General features: G+C 35.2%; 1 protein-coding gene and 1 long non-coding RNA gene across 4 annotated transcripts; both read left to right on the top strand.

The window, feature by feature from the left end:
- Positions 1–7521: 7521 nt before the first annotated feature.
- LOC144344226 (uncharacterized) lies at positions 7522–12911 on the top strand. Of its 2 annotated transcripts, none has more exons than XM_078006307.2 (6): positions 7522–7608; positions 8696–8754; positions 9067–9109; positions 9347–9478; positions 9693–9812; positions 12792–12911. In XM_078006307.2, exons 2-6 carry the CDS (start codon positions 8701–8703, stop codon positions 12809–12811), a joined length of 369 nt encoding a protein of 122 aa, XP_077862433.2. In that variant the 5' UTR covers positions 7522–7608; positions 8696–8700; the 3' UTR covers positions 12812–12911. The 2 variants fall into 2 exon arrangements, with proteins under 2 accessions (XP_077862433.2, XP_077862432.2); XM_078006306.2 differs by having other exon boundaries at positions 12789–12911.
- A 2417-nt stretch (positions 12912–15328) lies between these two features.
- LOC144344224 (uncharacterized) lies at positions 15329–19288 on the top strand. Of its 2 annotated transcripts, XR_013419135.2 has the most exons (5): positions 15329–15426; positions 17733–17866; positions 17969–18082; positions 18384–18531; positions 19037–19288. It is a non-coding gene; the product is annotated as an uncharacterized LOC144344224 (long non-coding RNA). The 2 variants fall into 2 exon arrangements; XR_014930424.1 differs by having other exon boundaries at positions 15995–17866; positions 17969–18531.
- The last annotated feature ends 452 nt before the right edge of the window (positions 19289–19740 follow it).

Genomic DNA, 19740 nt, shown 5'->3' with positions numbered 1-19740 from the left:
GGATACATTTAATATATAGATCTTATTTTTTCAATGAATTTTCCATTACGCAGTTAACTGTTATGTCCTTCATTTTAGTAAATAATTGAAATTCAGGACTATACAATAGCAAATTAATTTTTCAATGTGCGTCTGTTGTTTGACTGCAAGGAATACAATTAACTTGACTTTGAACTTTTATTAAGATTATATTCTTGAACAATACGACTGAAAGCAACTGAGAAGGAAGCTGAATAACTTGAGCATTTATTTATGATTAATATTCTAATCTCATCTGATATGCAGAAATATCTGATGACGATAGGGTACATTTTTTTACTGTGGATGTCAGTGTTCCCATCAGTAGGCATACTGTAGGGTGCTTTTCTGATCTCTTATATATCTCCATCGCCCAGTGCCTGTAAAAGAGCATATGTTTAGTGCGTGCACAGCGATACTATTGAAAGCTCATCGAGTCTGAAAACATTTTCCTGAAAAGTTGTCCTGTGTGGTCCGTAACTGTTCAAAGTACATTTAGCCCAATTAAAAATTGGTAAACATCATCTCTGCATTCGTGACAGCAAAGTCCTTTACGTGACGAATAGAAGTAGAGTACTTTTCTTTGGGATACGCCCAAGTATTGGGGGCAAAGAGCGCTTTGTGTTGAAGTTATTACTTATGGATAACTTCCGCCAAAACTCGGGGTTAGGAATATCATAAAACACACTATATAATTGGTTGCAATCTGACATCATAGATTACAACCGACCGCGCGAGTAACATCCGTTTAGCGTAAAATCTATCATTTAGGCGTCAGGGTGATTGAAAGGCTGTAACATGGTTTCATAATAAGCGTCAGGAACTGTTGAAATATTACAGTCAATCCAAAAAAGTTAGCATTTTCACATTTCACATTTTGTTCGATACTGTATATATCACATGATGGGTTTGTCCGTCCACCCCACATGATGACAATTAAGTGTTTTTTTTATAAATAATTAGAAATTTTTTTAACACATTTGAAAACACAAATTGTGATGAATTTATTCTGAGAGCTGGATATTTTAGCTGATAGTGATTATTGTGTTTTCATTCATGCAATGCTTGTGATTTTTACTGTAAAATTAGCGTGAAAATGTTCATCTTGATTATCTGCTAAAATGTCAATTTAAAACATCTGTTTCATAAGATAAGATCAAGGACAGAGTTTTTCGCCAATAAATAAATCAATAAATTAATCATTCAAAACTGAATATTCTGTTTACTGATCTGAGCCTGAACCACCAGACTCTCTGCATATGTTAAAACAGTCGGTTATCACAGTCTTAAAGGTGTTACAAATTTAACCTCTCGTAAAAAAGACGCAAATTTTGACATATTCAGTGTATAGCAGTCAAGCATAATAGGTTAGCAGGCTAAAACATTCATGCAGCTACAGTATACTAAGTAATTATTGCTGGGAAATGATTGACCAACTTTGTTATTAGTCCGAGAAAAGTGTTCAGCTTGGAATGTGTCTGACCCCTCATTCAGTATGCAAGAATGTAGGAATGTACCAAGAAAATTGTTTTCCTGGAGTAAATTGTATTTTATTTATGAATAGTCAAACAATGCATGGAGATTTTATGAAAATGTGTGGATGTTCACAGAATGATGTCGTGTGGTCACAGTCGCGCAATAAATAATGGACTATTTTGGGCGTAGCTATAAAATGTGTCACCGAAGTACTCACACGTGTGCATGTTTCCAAGAGTTTGTGCTGTGAAGAGACGCCATTGAAAAATAAGTATTGTGTAATTTGTAGTGAGAATGTATTCTAATAGATTTATGTTTATGAATCATGTTTATTTTATATAATAAAAATTGTTTATGAAAATGTTTTTTTTTTATACTTTTTCGATGGATTGAATTTACAAATGATGAGTTATTTTGTTATACCGTCACTCGAATTATGTGTTACGAATTTCTTATCGTGTAGGCTTTGTGTTCTATGGGTTGTTCTTTCAGTTATTGATAAAAGCGAACGTATTTCGAAAGTTATGAAATCATGGTACTGTTTTGGAATTATACGACTTGCAGTTTGATGTATTTTTTGTGACTGGCCGTGGTGTTTGTAAACTTATCGAACTGTAGTGTTATGTAAATCTGCACCAGGAAATCTGCAAGGAAAGTTTTAGATTGCCATTTTCACGCTTCGTCATAACGTGGAGTCGTCATCTCAGTATGCACAATTGTTCGTCTCGTGTTGCCCAACAATTTAAAAATCCTTTTTGAATTTTGGTGAATGACCGTGGTGTTTTTAAACTGTAATCGAACTGCAGTAGTGTGTAAATCTTTCACAGCGTTGAGTTGCCATCGTCTCTTGTTTACCAACTCATTTAAATACGTTTGTGGCTTAACGAGGAGTGAAAAGTGATTTCCATTTATTTCGTCTGTTATAAATCAACTGTATTAGCTTCCTTCAAACTTCCTATTACCATCGGGAGTATGTCTACTACACTCGGCGGTGTAGTGCGTATCGATCTTCTTGTATATATATATTATATGAAACGCAGCCAAACTCGGAAATCGACAACAAATCGGGTTGGTCTCGTCACGCAATTTCTTATTTTGTTCTTGACCACAGTACGCTTGGCTATGAACTTTCATATACCCACGCTCAAGGGAATAGTGCATCGTGGGTAATACTGTGGGTAATACATGGCTGCCGCAATGCCTGTTTGACCAGGGCTCATACCACTATTTGAATTTCCATAGACGACAATGTTAACATATGACGACATTGCTATATGAAAATGATGAAGAAAGTTGAAAACATGGTTCAAAATGGGAAACAGTAAACAACCAACTAACATGTTGGCCAGCTCAAACTCTTACAAATCTCAGGTAAACAAGACACACCTACTGTATTTGGAATGCACCTAGAGAAATCACTGGGAAAACACCAAGATTAGAACATCCAAATACACACAGAATACACCCACAGGTACACAGTCGCTAAGTAAATAATAATAACTTTATTGTTATCGAATCTCTGTTTAGATATAAAATCATGATAATAAAAAAGTAAAAACAGAAATTCAGTTGAGGCAAAAGTAAAATAAGTACATAACATAGATGGTAATATTACAATAAAATGTTATTTATTCATTTGTTTATGATGGTTCTGATATGAGACAGCTGGAGTTTCTCTATTGGGCGCGCAAGATTAAATAAATTTAATGAGTCTGTTGCTAGTTGAGTTGAGCTAGTTACATGGGTTGGGTATGTGTGACCCAGGGTAGAAAACGTGTATGTTCCAAGTGGTGTAAATATTAGTAACTCAGAGTCAGTGAGTGGAAAACGTACCGTAGAATTGATCTGTCTTTGACGATGTTAATGATAGAATGCTCAAAGGGGTCTTATATTTTAATGAAATGAATGTAAATCAAATTCAGTGGACATTGCAGTGAATTCACTACAACGGAATAAGTCGTAGAATGCTAGCGAAAAGGCTGAACTAAATGAAGGTCAGTATGAACACTATAATCTATTAAACAGGTCGTAAAGGAAATTCTGGATAATGTCAGTTGTAATTGTAGGTGGGTTTGTACACTAAAACCCTAAATACAAATAATTCCACTGAATACGTATTTAAGCTGTGCGTGGAGTGACTAATAATGTTACTGACAATTAAACAGGCTTGTTGATATGTCTGAAGTTTCTTGTTTAGTTTAACATCATTGCGCCTACTGGTCGGCAGGGAGTCTTCCAGTTCCGTTTCTTGAAAACGATGCAACATAGAACCTGGGATATGCTGGCATAGATGATACAAATAATATGAAATCGTCAAAATGAACAGGCGCTGAATTAGTTGGTAGTTTTGATCATCCTTTCTTTATCATGGATACGGTTACCATTGTGTAGCAATTGCATATGACCATATACTTACGCTAAAATGTACCAAATTCATGCTGTTGTTGTTTGTTGTTGTCTGATTTCATGTCTTGAACCAGTTTCTTTGAAAATAACCTTTAATTTCACTGGTATTGGTAAGCAATATAGTATTTGAAGATGAAGTGGTGGCTGTGTTAGCAAGCATATTTTGACACATGCGCAGGTCAAGCTTGACATCTCATATTTACATAAGACCTGGCTTCGCAGAGATGAAACTGACCATCATACTATGGCTGAAATATCACCTTCCGGCTATAAGTTACATCATATACGAAGAATAACATGCAAGGGCGGCGGCGTTGCTGTTATGTCAAAAACCAACCTGAAAATTACCAAGGAAAAACAACAACTCGTAGTCAAGTCATTCGAATACATGCAAGTGCACCTAAACCCCCGTACTGACCACTGGAAGTTGATTATCATCTATCGTCCACCACCTAATCAGAAGAATAAATGTACATCTAGTCAATTCTTTGAGGAATTCACCACTCTATTGTCGTACCAATCTCTCTAAGTCGGCAAACTTTTGATGGCCGGGACTTCAACATCCACATGAATAATAAGAACGATATTCATTCTGCTCACGTTAACACAATTCTGAAGACAACCAACCTTATCCAACATGTCGCCATGCCAACACATCATGAAGGTCATATTCTGGACTTATTAATAACTCGTTCATCTGATGGCATCACTGACATCATTATTAGCGACCATGCCACATCTGATCACTGCTGTTATATTCAAACTTCCTCTGACTAAACCTTGTGCTGAAAAGAAAAGTGTTACATCACGTAAATATAAAGACATAAACATTAAAAATCTCTGCAACGATCTCCGTACTACCGCAGTTATTACATCACCAGCTTCAACTGTATCTGCTCTTATTACTCAACACAACTCTTCACTGTTGAGTGTGTTGGGCCGTTATGCTCCAGAAAGAAGAAAATTGTGGCAATTGGGCAAAATACCATCTATGAAAATAAAATAAAATCTGAGCGACGCTTGTATAATACACAGTTGACAGTGCATAAGGATATATATTTAAACCAATGTAAATCTCTTCACCGATTAATCAACTCCAAAAAGCTGAATACTAATCTAAAGATAAACAATCCGACCCAAAATCCATGTTCACCGTAATTAATACTCTATTACACAGGAAACTCCTAAAATACCTCTACTAAAACACGATTCAACCCAAGAAGATCCAGGCAATATGGATCAACCTGCATAGCAGTCAGCCGAACAATATCCAACAAGAACAATGCAGAACAATCACCAACCTCCTTAAAACATTCTTGCCTGCCACCAGCGACGAAGTAAAAGAAATTGTCAATAATTCACAAAATAAATCTTGCGGACTTAATCCTATACCAACTTTTCTTGTTAAAACATCCCTGGACGCAATACTATAAGGTTATTACGAAGATACCTCAAAGTATGCACGAAGAGAGTACAGCGGCAGTATCGACCAACGCGCAGCGGAGGTCGATGCGACAGCGTACTGTCTGAGTGCATACTTTGAGGTATCTTCGTAATAACCTTATTATTATACATCTTTTCCATTCAAGGATACATCATGGAAATGCCGAAATCCAAGAAATTTAGAACAGAATCAGCGAACTTCTGGTGGCAGCCATGTTTGTTTTTTATTAATAGAGGACGCTTACGCGCGTAATCATTCCATATTTGGAATTCGCATTTCCAAATTTGAATGAAAATTTGAATGAAAATACCCCGTAAAATACCGCAAAATTACGGCACGCTGTAACTTATGGCGTTACGGTGACAGATTTATAATAATACCAAGTATCACTACTATTATCAATTCATCACTTTCTACAGGTCATGTTCCAGCCCTTTTTAAACTAGCTTTAGTTTCTCCTCTTCTCAAGAATTCGCATCTAGATCCTGACATCCTGAAGAACTATCGCCCAGTCTCGAACCTTATATTTGTCTCGAAAGTCACATAGAAAGTAGTTGCAAATAAATTGATCTCACACTTGCATTCAAACAATCTTCTTGGATCCATGAAATCAGCATACAAACAATCGCACAGCACAGAAACTTATACGCGTTGAAAATCAAATACTCATGGCACTTGGCAAACAAAAAACTTTGATGATAGTTTTATTCGATTTATCTGCTTATTTATCTTATTTATCATTACTACATAAGTTAAAGTATGGCGTGCCCCAATGAACTGTACTAGGCCCTATCATTTTCACTGTGTACACATCACCACTTGGTAACGTAATCCGACATCACAACATTAACTTTCATCTCTAAGCTGACGACACACAACTATATTTATGTTTCAAGACCAACGATGTTGACATCAACATTTGTCATATGGAAAGTGTGATTCATAATTAGTTGACATCAATTTTTTTAAAACTCAACTGGGACAAGACGGAACTGTTATTTTTTGGACATATAATATATATATAATATATACTGTTTCTTTCTACTCCGATGAAAAATTACAGTGATATATTCATTGTAAGTCCTCCGTTATGACTGTAAAGGATGACAAGCAGATAGGCCATATTGCCATGGTGACACCGCCTCATTTCGGGTTAATAATAGAAAAAGATGAATGTGATTGATACGCTATATCCGATGACATAAGCCGATAAGTTAGACAAGTTTGATGACGCTGTACACTTCTGTCCGCCAATGTGAAACTGTAGCACATAATACAAACTATCGCACAAATCAATATGCAGGAGAATTAACAACTTCCAACATCACGAATGTACAATTCATCATCTGTCCATATCTCAGTTCATGAAAAATAACACACGTCAATAACAATAAAGTTAAATATCACGCATACGTGTATGTGTAATGATTATATACAACGCGCAATACAACAACAATATAGTAAATCGTTGTTTCGCACATATAATACATACTGTTTCTTTCTACTCAGATGAAAAATTACAGTGATATATTCATTGTAAGTCCTAGCCCTCCTAAATATTAGGATATTCGTCATCCTTTGTGGCTGTAAAGGATGGCAAGCAGATGAGCCATATTGCCATGGTGACATCGCCTCATGTTGGGTTAATAAAGGAAAAGATGAATGTGATTGATACGCTATATCGATGACATAAGCCGATAAATTAGACGAGTTAGACGACGCTGTACACTTCTGTCCGCCAAAAGTGAAACTGTAGCACATAATACAATCTATCGCACAAATCAATATGCACGAGAATTATCATCTTGCAACACCACGAATGTACAATTTAGCATCTGTCCATATGCCAGTTCATGAAAAATAACACACGTCAATAACAATAAAGTGAAATATCACACATCCGTGTATGTGTAACGATTATATATAACGCGCAATACAACAACAATATAGTAAATCGTGGTTTTGCACATATAATATATACTGTTTCTTTCTACTCAGATGAAAAATTACAGTGATATATTCATTGTAAGTCCTAGCCCTCCTAAATATTAGGATATTCGTCATTCTTTGTGGCTGTAAAGGATGGCAAGCAGAAGAGCCATATTGCCATGGTGACATCGCCTCATGTCGGGTTAATAAAGAAAAAGATGAATGTGATTGATACGCTATATCGATGACATAAGCCGATAAATTAGACGAGTTTGAGAACGCTGTACACTTCTGTCCGCCAAAGTAAAACTGTAGCACATAGCACGGGACTAAAGGTAGGGACTGACATGTTTAAACTTGCGCTCCGATTGCTACATTCTTTCTTGACGGGATTTAAAGTTAATGTTGACGCAGGTTTCATTCCGACTTATAACGTCTGCCGTGTGCTGTGCCATTGCTTTAATTTCGTATATTCGGCTGTTTAAAGTAGAGATACTGTTTACCTGACAGGTATTTTAATTAGTTAATTAGGAAACCAAGATGACCTCCCTTGTCACAAAACTACATATTTTCGGAAAGCTGTATTGTATGAATTTTAAATTTTTATAAGTATTTTGTTATGAACACTGTAGTTTGAAATGTTCACAAAATGTGTTTTTTGGTCAAAAGTGATTTAGAAAAAATTAGCTTCTAAACCATGCCTCCGTTTCCTGTCAAAATTGGTTTACGGGTACATCTGTTTACTATGAAGGAAGTGCCGTCTTAAAAACTGTCTACCAGTTGTTAGTTTTGCTGGAGAGCAGCTCAAATTTCACTAATTCAGTTTTTGCATGAATTAACACCAGCAGTGCCCGACGGCGTTTTGAAGATAAACACATTGTCAATCATTTGTGAACATTTCAAAAGAAAAGGTCAAAGCGTATAGAAAATATTTCTTTTTAAAGTTCTGGGATGTAAACTAACAAGAAGCTGAGATAATTGCTAATTTGCATATTTTATAGTTAAGTAAAACTATATGCTGATTTACATCGCCGTTGGATTGAACAGAGTTCTACTATTGATTCTAATTTCTAATTTTCACAGAATACAGATGCTCATACAATGCCATAAAAATAAAAAAGTGAAATTTGTCAAAATTTGCAAAATAAACTGCATCTGTACCTTAATTCAAAACTGAAAATATGCTAAAGATTATTAGTAAGATCGATTTTTCTTATATTGATATATTTGTTATAAATCATTCCGATGTTCATGTTTAATTTAGAATATTAAGCTGATACCGGAATTTTTTTTCCAAGCCTAAATGTCTCTGTCTTGTTTTAGTAACTTTTTTCAGATATTAATATTGAAATTTCGATATTTTTTCAATTCATATCGTGCCTTAATGTTTACATGTGTTGTCTTTATAATCTCCATTTACAGCAAAAATGAAGTTGTTAGTGATTGTACTTGTTTTTATCCCAATTGTTTGTGGCAACAAGGTAAGACTTTGATGCATTCAAAATACTTTGTCAGTTTTGACGTGTGCTTTGACGTAATCAAATCGTGCAAAAATATTGCATTTGGATATGTGCAAACTGGCAAACATAATATGTCACAATATAATATCACCTAAATCGTAAGTTTAAGTGGATTACCGTTCAACCATGATTGACAACGAATGCTTTAATGCCGAAATATATATAGTCCCGAATATACTAGCGTTAAAACATATTATTCGATTATTTTTCTAGAATACTAGACAAGATTGATTGATTGTACCATATTGATTCTAATATTTCTTTTTTTTGCAGAGGTTCGAGTATCGCAATGCCACTGCTGATTCGTGCGATATTGGTGAGTTGAACAGACGAAAAGATAATTGTAAAGTGTATTTGAAAACTTTTATTAAAAGATTCTCAAAACAAATTTGGCTATGACAAGTTTGGTCTGTCTTAGTAATTATGCAACTCATGTTTAGATTATAGTACTTTGTCTAGCTCACTCTGCGGGATCACTCCACATCGCGGTAATTAGCTTGTCAGAGTATATACAATTTGTTTGTTTTATTTCATTTCATTGATGTTCTTGCAGATGACGCCGAGTGTGCCAAAAACCAGGGTATTCAGGGCCGTTGCAGGTCAACTTGCCAAGGAACGGAACGAGTGGTGGAATCAGAGAATCTTTGCCCTCATTCTGACTGTAAATGCTGCACCAAAAAAACAGGTACGTATTCACAACTATTTGAAACAATATACCAATCTAGTAAATAGCAAACGTTTTGGCATTTTCACTTACAATATTAGATTTTGATATTTAGACAAACAGATGTAATGTTTCGCCAAATAATAATCGTGACATATTTCTATGTTGTGGCTTATTCAATCAACTTCCAAAACAAATAATTCTATAATGTCAATTTTTCTAATTTTGTTCGTAGACGAATGCGATGAGATATATCCAGGCAGTTACTGCGGACCACCTCCATGTGATGATAATATGATACAAATACACAAAACTGTATTATGTGATCACAATTACGTATGTTGTCATCCACAGCGTAAGTATATACAAACATTAATTACAAACGTAAATGATTTCAAAGTTAGCACTTCATATATGTGACAATGTGCGCGCCCAGACACATCGTTAATTAGAATGTATAGGTAAAAGATATAGAAATCTGAGATTCGCTTAGAATGTTGATTTCATCTCAATAGAATCAATATACATGTCAAATATAACCTCATAATACATAATCTTTGGCAAATACTAGAAATGAAATACACATACACCAAAATATCGAGTTAAAGCTCCTGGCTTTAATATCTCTCAAAACAATTACAAGAAATAAAACACAGAAAAATACAATGAATAAAGTCACTAAAATAAGGGATTGCTTAGGGAAGTGTGCATTGGTGATAACTCACAGTTCCAGGATGTATTAATGGACGACAGTCAATGGCTTCTGCAACACAACAACAACGAAATACAGGAGTCTTGCTTGCGGAGGAACGCTATAATTCTGGAGGGCACCGCTGAAACCAGGAGATCGCAGAGCAGTTCACACAATTCTCACAGAATGATGGTTGTAGCCTGTATGACTCGTCAAGCAATATCGTAGCAGAACACACAGGAAATGACGGACACCAAGTTGAAGTGATGAGCTCAAACTGTCCTTAGTCTGTCCAATTTATAGGCAGTCAGAATGTGATATTGCTAGCAGCTGTGATTCATATTCTCTTTCAAAAGTTGTAAACACCCTTTGTTATGTAAATTACAAGCACACCTGGTAGAACCCACTGTCCTTCCAGAGTTGAAAACTAGTATGACCTATCAATCACATTTATGTCAGTTATCACAAGGCAATGAACACCATTACTTGCCATGATTCCATGCACACTTCCATTTGCAGGGTTTGAGGTAATATGACAAAAACATGAAATAAAGGATGCTGACAATAAGTACACACTGAAGTGTCCATTGAAATCGTGTGCATGTAATTGATATATATTTCAGTTTTCCTAAAATTCGTTTTCCCTAATTTGACTCGGACAGGCAGCTAAGCATTTTCTTTTCGATGGTTTATTATATTATTTACAATGACTCATAATGAATACTAAATAGTTGTTACTGTGATATTTAATCTGTGTTTGTGAATAGAACGGCCATAAATTAAAAGCGCTGCCACCACATAAAGCCGTTCCACCCGACCAGCGAATATAAATGCCATTATTTACTGAAAACCTGTAACATAATATAAATGATATATTGGGTAAAGTAATATTCAATATTGTTATTTGGTCTTGAGCTGTTATTTCAGTACCATCAACAGTGATGGCATTTTAAGTTTCCCATAACGATTAAATTAATTTATTATGAATAACTCCCTAGATCACTGGTAGTAGTTGGCACATTATAGCTCGTCAGCATGTTAATTTTTAATGTGTAGTGAAATTGAAAAAAAAAGTTATTTTAAAGGGAAGGCTTCCAGTACCGATCCTCGATGAACACTATTCAAATAAATTGCCAGTCTGAGAGACAATTTGTGAGCGGTGTGTCCGATACTCTCTCAGTAGATTTGAGCATCTATCCCGAGTGTTTTACGTTGATAATTTAGCCAGGGAAGGCGTATGACTGCTCAGCAACAAGATTTGGGTGAATATTAGGGTAACGCATATGGCGTTCAGTGAATCACGTTCGTGATTAAAGTCATCGACCAGTCTTAGCAGTGATGCCTCTCAGCTGCTATATTTCTGCATGCCGACATATATGTAGATGTGATGGTTTCCTCATACGACCCATTTGTTCGGCTAAAATGTGACTGTTATTTGTCATCATTTTTATATGGTTATATATTAAGATTTGTCTTTTTTTTAATTTGTATACATTATCTAAAAATTACAGAGAATGATTAATAGATAACTGTTGCTGCATCCTCTGCGGCGATTTATCAAAACCAACTGATTTATGTGATTGGAAAACGCTTAAGGTGAATGTCACGGGTTTACATTGTGCATGCGCTAGGCAGTCCAATACCCACTAACAGTTGTTTACGATTGGTGCACTATAGACTTGATATGTTTGTTCTTAGTTTAGGGATCAAGTAATTGACATGTTGCGTAATAACTGGTACATTATAAGTGTGTCAGTATAAAAAACTGCAGTACATATGTAATAAGTAGCGGGAACGGAACGTGTTGTTCTAATTATGCTTGCGTTACGTTCTCGGGTCTCAGAAAACGATTGGGTACAAGCGCCCACAACGGGAACGTAACTGAAACAGAATCATCCCATAGAATTTGTTATGTCATTTCACGCCCGGAATCTGAATTAGTAGTTAGTTCCCAGACATTTAACAGAGCTCTCCCTATTTCCATCCACTCTGCTGAGGTCCCAGGCCTGTTATTGTTATTATTATTATTCTTATTCTTCTTATTATTATTATTATTATTATTATTATTATTATTATTATTATTATTATTATTATTATTATTATTATGCAATTGTTGAATCAAATCATTAACTTTTTCAGAACCCAGATTTTTGCTACTAATTTATTTTAAGAGCGATGTTTTTTTTTCTGAATTTTCATAATCTGTATTCGCATATTCGTTTGTCCAGATGGTTGCTTTTCTGTTTCCATACTATAAAAAAGAATAACGCATTATTAGAAGATGAACTTTATTACTATTGTAATATTAGCAGCACCTGTTTTATTGGACATATGCATACAAAATTATGATTGTAAGTTGTGCGTTCATTATATATAAATATATATATATATATATATAATAGAATTTGTCGTGACTCATTAGAAATCATTGCTAATTTTCTGACATTCAATGCCACGAACAGTTGTAAACAGATATAAGATAAAATAAATTAAAAATCCCAAGAGTAAATGTGGCAAAAGGAAATATTGCTTTTTTGTATTTTACACGCTATGATTTGTTATTCAATGTGTATGATATTCCATAGGTCAGGTTATTCCTACCATCACCACGTTACATTTCATTTTTATTTATCTTCTCAGTAGATGACCATGAAGACGTGTAAGGGAAGTGTTGCAATTTACTGAAACTACATGTACAAGCTGACTTCCATTTAGTTAATTTGAATTGTCCGATTACTTATTTAATAAAGGGTTTGATAACTAGCTAATAGTGTCTTTGTATATGTCTCTCTTTACTCATTTATATATTGTCGTGGCACTAAACATAACATGTATTAGTTTTACAGAGCAGTCTTCTATATTTAATGTAGTCGTGAAAATTATTCCGATGTTAACAATGGTGTAATGCCTTGTTCAAAATTATCTAACTTCTGCACCAATGGACGGTCATATCGCATAATATTACCAATATAGTCCATGCAAGATGTAAATCCAAATATAGCTATATTCTATAAGAATAACAAATATTCTTATTACGTATGATTAATGATCTGTGGTTGAGTAAACTATTTTTAAACTAGTTTTCCACTTTACAAAAGATAGTCATCAAACAAAAAATTGGATTTACATTTCTCAATATATTTCTGTTGTACTGTTATCGATAATACCGTTTATATATAGCGTCTAAGTTGGATATGAGGATTAATATACCGAGACTTTTTTTGACAGAGGTGAAATTTCTGCCTAACGACACTATGATATTTAATTCCATACTTTATTACTGAATCAAATTTGAAACTGTTTAATTGGTCCTGGAAGATTATTACTTCTCGCATTGGTCAATGTGAAAACACAACGGCATCCATCAAGACTTTGTTGCAGTAGCTTCATACATAATCTGAATCAAATGAGAGCATGTGGTGGATAAACACACTACAATGAAGAAACACCAGTTAGCCAATCAACAAGGATGTGCATTGCCCCTTTGATGCTGATCAACGTCCACAAAGATTGGTGGATGTTGTCACAGGAAATGTCATCATACATTCAAGCATTGATGTTGATGACGTTCTCTCATCAGGCAAAAAGTTAATGTAGTCATTTAAACAAGGTTGGCTATTGGGGTTCTATGACACAATGTAGAAAACTATGAACACAGTGGCGTTGTCACATCACATCAAGATGGGTGATTCAAAAGTGTTTCATACTGGAACAGGACATGTGCGATAGTCCAAACCCAAATCAATTCTCACGAATGCTTTTAAAGGGAAAGTACCAAGCATATATTTAGCATTAGATTTAAAGATGAATGTACTATCCTCTGGGTTTTACAGTAGCCAGAATATGTACATCACTCAGATTACCTTGATCAGTGACCACCAACATATCCCCAACAACAGAAGAAAGTTAGTTTGCATATTAATTTTCATACTCTACCATACCGTAAAACATTGACAACATAGACGAAACGCTTGGAATAGAGGCAATGACACATTCTGCTCATGCCGTATTTGAAATATACATGACAACAGTTTTTACATATATATATATATGTATGCATGGAATTTGTGAATGTGGCAAATGTCAAAGACTTAAGCATTATTGAGCTAATTGCCTAAATAACATCTCCGTATATGTCTGTTCAAAACTATCGCATTATTCCTATACAGAAATTTCATTATTGTCATTCCTATACATGGTTCTGGTAGTATAACGGCAGCGAACGCTTATTCCATAATTTGGTTTCTTATTCTCACAAGGTAAACACATTTAGAGCCCCCACCCCCGATATCGTATCATAAAGTTCGATAGATAGCTAATTCGACCGTTTTCCCCTACATGTGTGTTGGTAAATTGGTAACTACACAATTGGAACATTTCTGTAACTGTAGAACAAGATGCTATTTATTTAGAGCGTAAGTCATTAAAACATTGTGACGTATATTGTTCTGTGTATGCATACTTGTTGACATGGAGCCATCTAGATAAAAGTAAAAAGGTACATTTATTTATTATTCACAATCCATTCATTTCTGTGAAGTGTGTCACGTTACAATGTAATGGTATACCCCAGAACAAATCAGAAATCGCGCCTTAATCTAAAACACCAAACACTTTGTTGTCATAATGCTTGCAACTGGTAGTCTCCGATTTCCGAACACGAGGGGTTACCATGAGCTATGAATTTCGTATAAATAAACAATGTACTCGTATTTCACAAGTATTGTAGATGTCGCTATTGGACATTTAATTTTGTGTGCAAATAGTTCACTGTGTATGACTGTATTATTATATATCACCTACCAATATGTTTATGGCGTGATCCACTGTAAGTGCTACAACCTAATAATTATCAGCTTGCATGCGTGGCAGTGTGTACGATGACCTGCGCATTAAACGCTTAAGATACTGCCTTATTTTGTATTACATTAAAATATTATAGTTTTCTGTTTCCCTTGCCTTTTACCCATTAGCACCACTCAATCCTACAAACCAGATAAACCGAAATTTGTTATCGAAGTCATGTGCACATGCGAATTATAAATTTATGCAAAACAATTGACTTTCAATACTTAATTATTCAACAGGTATCGATACCGGGATATACAGGCCTGAAAAACAACATAAATCCGTTTTACACTATGCACTGCAGTGTTCCTGCGTTGTGAAAACATATGACGTCATAGATATACGTGTGAAAACATGGCGACGTTATGATTTACCACTGTTGAAACCTTCCTAGTAACATCCGAGTTGTGACTATAATCACGCTACTGTGGTAAGTGACAAATACGTAGCCAGTGAAACTGTAATGTTTTCTTTGTGTCTATGTATTATTTTTTAGATATGAACTATATGGAAAACAATATCGACTAACATAATATTCGAGTTCTGATATATATACGCCAGCTGCTCACTGTGCACGTACATTGCTTGAATACAAATTACGGCGATAAAGTCATATATTTACATGCATCACACCAAGTGTTTTGAATCAGCGTTGTTATCAATGAGTATCGGCATAGTACTCGGCAGTGAGACATGTTCATTTGATTAAAAAGATCATACATAGTTTGCAACCTGCTGTTTTATATTTTAACAAGCCGGTAGGCTGGTTGGCGATCCGCTCCGCTCAAAAACAAGCACCATGTTTTTGGCTGTTTCCATGGTGTGACATAAACGTGAAGCTAACGTCGGTTTATAACTAATACGAAGTTCGCAAACACCATTCAGTTTTTGGAAGTCACTTAGTTTATTACTAGGACCACAATCACTCTCCTAGTCGAGTGACTGTGCTAGGACGTATTCTGCTGTTACATTTATTATTTCCAACCGTTTTGCGATAGCATTTTCTAGAATGAAGCGTTTCCTGTAAATGCTGGAAAGCGAAATAATGAAATAACGAGATGGTAAATATTTACCTAAAGTACAGTGTGTTGACCTTCATAATAATATACTTCATAATGCAAAACATTAGTCACGGTGAGTTCTTTAAATATACGACTCCTAATCGAAAAATATGACCACAGTCCAGAATTTCAGACGGATATTAAGAAACCTAAGAGCATATCAAAAGCATTTACTCTAAAATATAAAAAAGAACTGCAGTCAAAAGTCAAGAATGCCAGCAAATAAAGGACTCTGCCCCACAATCCTTTGTGCGCGTTATTACGGACACGCGCAAAAAACTGTACCACGCTTGTCAAATCTGGGTCAAATATACAGTACGCTAATATCTTGCCACAGTGGAGTGTTCGGTGACCATTGAATTAGCCCGTGATTCATATTTTATGTGTATTAATTTATTCATCAATTTTCGTGACTGACAGTACTGCCCAAATTTTAGTCAAAAAAACGCAACTGGTGAAACGGAAGAGCATTGCCAGGCGATGGACGCGGGGCTCTTTGGCGACGACCGCATAGAGGTCAAAATACGCGTTCTATTTTTACACGTTAAATATGGCTCTTCCATTTCGCCCCCTCCGGAATGTTCTACTTTCACAGCCTAATCGCAGGTTTTTCGAAAAACGTCGAAAAAACACAAGAATTAGTAGAAATGTTCCTGTTTTGGGCGGATTATTGATGGAGAATAATGTCTTTATTACAAAAATGCTGAAAAACCGTGAGTTGTTGCCTTAGTTATTTTTTTATTGGCGAAAAACTGCGAACTCGGCAAATTTGGTTGCACAACTTCCCTTTATCATATACACCCAGCGACACCGATAAAACTGGTAGGAGGTAATACATTTGGGGCGAAAGTATTCAAAAATCTGTTTTTGGATGTTGCAATGGCAATGGTGGGCCAGGATTGTTTTCCAATTAGTGACGGCACGACCTACCTGTGAAGTATGAACAAAACCGGCCGAGCCGAAACAATCACAGAGGAGTTAAAAGCCGTTGCTGGTGAAAAGTTACCCCAACTTTAGGGTCAAATTTCTCGGTAATGAAAACAGATATCAAAAATTCAAATGGTAACTTTGTGCCCACACTCAAGCTGAGTAGAATGAGCTATGTCTGAAGTGTTTTATCCCAAATTTGTAGGAGGAGAAACATTTGGCGCGAAGCTATCCAAAAATCAGTTTTTTGGCTGTTGCTATGGCAACGGTGGGCCAAATTTTTTTGCAGATTTTTCCTAATAACTAGGGTGAAGGTGTGACCTACCTGCCAAGTTTGAACGAAATCGGCCAAGCCAAAAAAATCACAGAAGAAATCATACGTGAAAACACTGGAAATGTACACACACAGACACACACACAAAACGACAAAAGTGATTATAAGGTCAATCCTAGCGGAGCGGATCGCCAATAAAATATATTTTGCAACTGTGCATAGAATATACATGAAGACAAGGTTGTCAAGAGTTGAGCTGGCTGATTGGTTTGGTGGATAATACAATTTATATAGTTCAAAATAAAATAAAGTTTGAGATAGGAAGTAATAAACTCATTGAATTTAATTTCAGATCCATATTAAAACTATATTAATTTGACTAGACCATATGTGTAACGAATGATTGTGTATTCTAACCATTATACTGTGTTATGAATTTGATGCTCTATATTAACAAAAATGCATAATTAATAGTAACCTCAGAAAACTGCTGACGTGTGCTCTAGCTGTGAAAGCAACAACAACCCATGATTCTAAAAATGTCCGCCAAGCTAAGCCTGTGCGTATTGTCGCTGGTACCGTTGCTATGTCGAGCGAAGCAAGGAGGAGTAAGTAACATCAATCCTAGTTTTCTGGTCGGGATTTGAAAAATAAAACATTAATGGTGCTATATATTTTCATTATTGCTATTTTATTATTTTTGGTATTAGATTCCCCTTTCTCCTGGTGTGACAACTCTTGTGGTGGATACTGTGCCAAAGAATGAAAGCATTTCACTCCCTCGACCGAGTGCGCATGTCCGGAGCCAAATATGACTTGTTGCAGTATGTTCAATTTTTTTAGGCAATTTTGACTCACGAATTATTAACGGCAAAGTCAAAATAAACTATGTTTCGATGTTGAAAGCGAAAGCGGCTTATTTAGTTTCAATATCTACCCACAATACTCTTTAATCTCATATTTGAGAAAGCAAAGAGAAGCAAATTCACTGATTTTTAATATGTATTGATTCTAAAAGTATATTTTAAAAACCGAAACATATCACACAAAATAAAGCTAAGAAGAAAGAAGACCAAGTGGAATTACAATTTTATGTGTCGTATTTTGTTTTAATTACGTAATAAGATGATGATGGATTTGGTGGGAACTTGTGTAAAGAAGGATGCGGTGGAAAATGTCAGATTGCAGGATGTGGAAGAAACGAGGTGAAATCGTTCAAAATTGAATGCAATGTAGACTGTAGAAAACAACCTATCGCAGATGTCGTGGTCATGTGAGTGAACGATTAATCATTTCACGACTATTTTTTCTGCTAGATGTTAATGAATATTGTTCCATTTATTCTCGTTTATCACTTTTAATAATTTTGACACCTGGATTTATTTGTATTTGTTATTTGACTTAAATAGTTTTACAAAACCAGATTTTTGCAAACAATTTATTTATAGAGAAAGGGTTTTCTATATTTTCGTTATTTCCCATTTCGGGCGATTACATATCACAACTTGAATTTTAGAAGCTGTTATGCGTTACATTATAACGAAATATTATAATAGTTCGCGACTCGTTAGAAAGCATAGTCCGACGCTGAACATAAATACCACGAGTATTATTGCAATAACGATCAAAAATAAGTGAAAACAAAATCAATATCGTATTTGTGACCCACGGTGCGTGTTTGTTTTCCATATTCTGCTGTTATTTAATGTGTGTGATATCCCACGGACCAGTTTATTTCTACCATCACCAAATAACATATTTTCAATTTCTCACTTCAGCGACTGACTACGAAGATTTGTAACGGAAGTGTTGCCAGTTACGGAAAAGTTATTTTAAATTTTCCAAGATGAACATCATATAATTTTTTTTTCTATTTCTGTTGGAAAAATACTATCGATAATGCTGTTACATGATATTTGACATATTGAGTTTAATTTGGTGCATGACATTACCAGATGGGTCCAGTGATGATACTGGTTATGATTCTTGATCTATATATATTCTATATATAAAGTAGTTTCATCCATCAACATGGCTCTTATCACGTATTAAATAAAACTTCGATAGTTTGCGACAATTTGATCCAACGAACAAACGAAATCAGAAACCAATTATGTGTTTGTATACATTTATATTGGATGATACTTGTGGCGTTCAAATTTATCCCGAAATTCGTTCTATTGAATTTAAGGACATAACAATTCTTGTGTATTTATATAGATAATGAATGTTATAAATTACGTAATGTTTTGTAACAAAAACGTCGGATACCATACTGGCTGTAAACACATTTGCATTTAAGAGGTAGCGACGACGATTAACATGTCATCAGACAGTACTTAATATATATAATTATCTACAACATGAGAAGAATAAAAAATACACTATTTAGCCCCCCCCCCCAAAGAGATACACCACCAATGCTTTGTCTTTGCTATCTGTTGTGTGATATGTGGGCTACTTTCCAGTTCAAAAGATCCCA

The sequence above is a fragment of the Saccoglossus kowalevskii genome, chromosome 9, assembly GCF_978046115.1.
Source record: "Saccoglossus kowalevskii chromosome 9, keSacKowa6.1, whole genome shotgun sequence".
Lineage (NCBI taxonomy): Eukaryota > Metazoa > Hemichordata > Enteropneusta > Harrimaniidae > Saccoglossus > Saccoglossus kowalevskii.
The sequence above is the reverse complement of the archived record's forward strand: the minus strand, read 5'-3'. Positions and strand labels throughout refer to the sequence as shown.